The following is a 1,854-nucleotide window of genomic DNA, read 5'->3' as shown; positions in this document are numbered from 1 at the left end:
TCACGGGCGCCGGAGCAGCACGTGCTCGATGTAATTCTCCAGCTCCTCCTGCTCCTGCATCCGGCGCTCCTCCGCCTCCGCCTCCTCCTGCGCGCGCCGCGCCTGGGCCTCCCGGCCAGGATAGTGGTGCGAAGGCGGCAGGGCGTGGTGGTAGTGGCGGCGGCGCGAGGCAGCGGAGGGCTGCAGTGTCCGCGGCCGGATGTAGTTGGGAAAAGGGTGGTAGGGCCCGGGGGGAAACAACTCGTCCTCCTCGCGATCCCAGGGCGGGAGCACCTCGTTCCAGTCGGGCAGCTCCTCTCGGGCAGGGGCGGGGGCGGGGGGCGGGGGCTGCGGGGAACGGACGTGGGTGGGGGCGGGGGCGGCCCGGGGGTGCGGCACGGGCTCGGGAGGGGCGTTCTTCTTCCGCTTCCGCTTCTCTTCCACCTCCTCGATGATGCTGACCACGTCGTCCGCTGGCAGGTGGAGTTTGGTGGACAGCTCAATGAGGCTGTCGATCGTCTGAGGGTCCATCTCTTCGTCGTCGTCCTCCTCCTCCCCGCCCTCCTCTGCCCCCTCAGCCTCCTTCCGACGGTGGCCGGGCATCTCTTCCTGGGAGCGCTTGTCCTCGGCTCCGGCTTCCCCGTCCTCCTCCTCTGCGAACAGCAGCGCGTTCTGCCGCGCCCTCTCCGCCTCCTCCGCCTCTGCCTCCGCCTCCGCCGCCTCCTCATCCTCTTCCCCCACCCTCTCCGCCCCGCCGCGTCTCTCCTGCTCCGCCTCCGCATCCTCCCTCTCGCTCTCTCGCTCCTCCTCCTTCTCCTGCAGCCCCCGACCCCCAAGGCCGCGCTGCCGGGCCCCGCCCTGCAGCAAATACTGGAGCAGCAGGTCGGAGGCGAGGTCTGCCAGCCGCTCTTCCTGCGCCGCGGCCTGCCGTGTGGCCTCTGCCTGCCGCCGCCCGGCCTCTACCTGCGCCAGCCCTTGCTGTAGAAGGCGCTCCCCCGCCTCAGAGCCGCCAAGGAGTGAGCTCTCCGGACGGCGCGCCTTGGGGAAAGGGGCTCCCAGGCTTTGGTACGCCTTGGATAGGGGTGCCAATGCCTCACCTAGATGTGTTTTGGGGGAGGACACTCCTTCCCCGAACTGGTGGGCTTCAGGAAGGGGCCCACTCTCGGGCATACGCGCCTGGAATTGCGGGGGAGCAGGGGGTGGCAGGGGCGCGCGCTCCGGGACGCGCGCCTGGAACTCTCCCCAGGAAGCGCGCCACACGCGCTCCGGCCCGGGGCTCTCCAGGTTGACGCGGGTCAGCGTGTGCGTGCGAGTTTCCGTCTCTGCTGCCGCTGTCTCTTGCTGGCGCTTGGCGTTGCTCGGACTGAAATCTCTCAGTTCCTGGAGCAGGGAAGCTAGCGCCTCGAGCTCTTCGGAGGGGTCGCCAGCCTCGGGACCATTCTCCTGAGTCTGAGGGCGAGGCGGAGCCGCAGGTGCCTGGGTCTCTGGCGCCGGGAGGCTGTGGGTCTGGCTGCGCACGGTCTCGGTCAGCAGAGCTTCTGCGGCTTCTTCCTTTGGCCCCTGCTGGGAGCCGCCGGGTGCCGGAGGCGAGCCCGGGCGGTCAAGTGCCTGCAGCAGCACCGCGGCCAGCGCCCGGGGATCCACGCCCTGGAAAAGCTCTCCCTCGTCCTGAGGCTCAGAATCTCGAGCGGCTCGGACCTCTGGGGCGCTAACATCCTTCGGCCCGGGCACTGCGTCCCCAGCTACCGGCTCTTTATGTTCAGAGCTGAGGGGAGGTGGCTGCGCCTCAGGGTGCCCCGGGGGCGCTGCTCCCAACCCCTTGATCAGTAGAAGGAAGCAGAAGAGGGTGGAAGCCGGCAACCTGAGCGATTTCAT

General features: G+C 69.5%; 1 protein-coding gene across 1 annotated transcript; it reads right to left on the bottom strand.

Moving 5' to 3' along the window:
• On the bottom strand, positions 1 to 1,854 carry VGF (VGF nerve growth factor inducible). The gene has a single exon (XM_026516373.2). It carries the CDS (start codon positions 1,852 to 1,854, stop codon positions 1 to 3), a length of 1,854 nt encoding a protein of 617 aa, XP_026372158.1.

The sequence above is a fragment of the Ursus arctos genome, unplaced genomic scaffold (assembly GCF_023065955.2).
Source record: "Ursus arctos isolate Adak ecotype North America unplaced genomic scaffold, UrsArc2.0 scaffold_2, whole genome shotgun sequence".
Taxonomy (NCBI): Eukaryota; Metazoa; Chordata; class Mammalia; order Carnivora; family Ursidae; genus Ursus; species Ursus arctos.
Note: the sequence above shows the minus strand (reverse complement) of the source record. Positions and strands in the feature narration are given on the sequence as shown.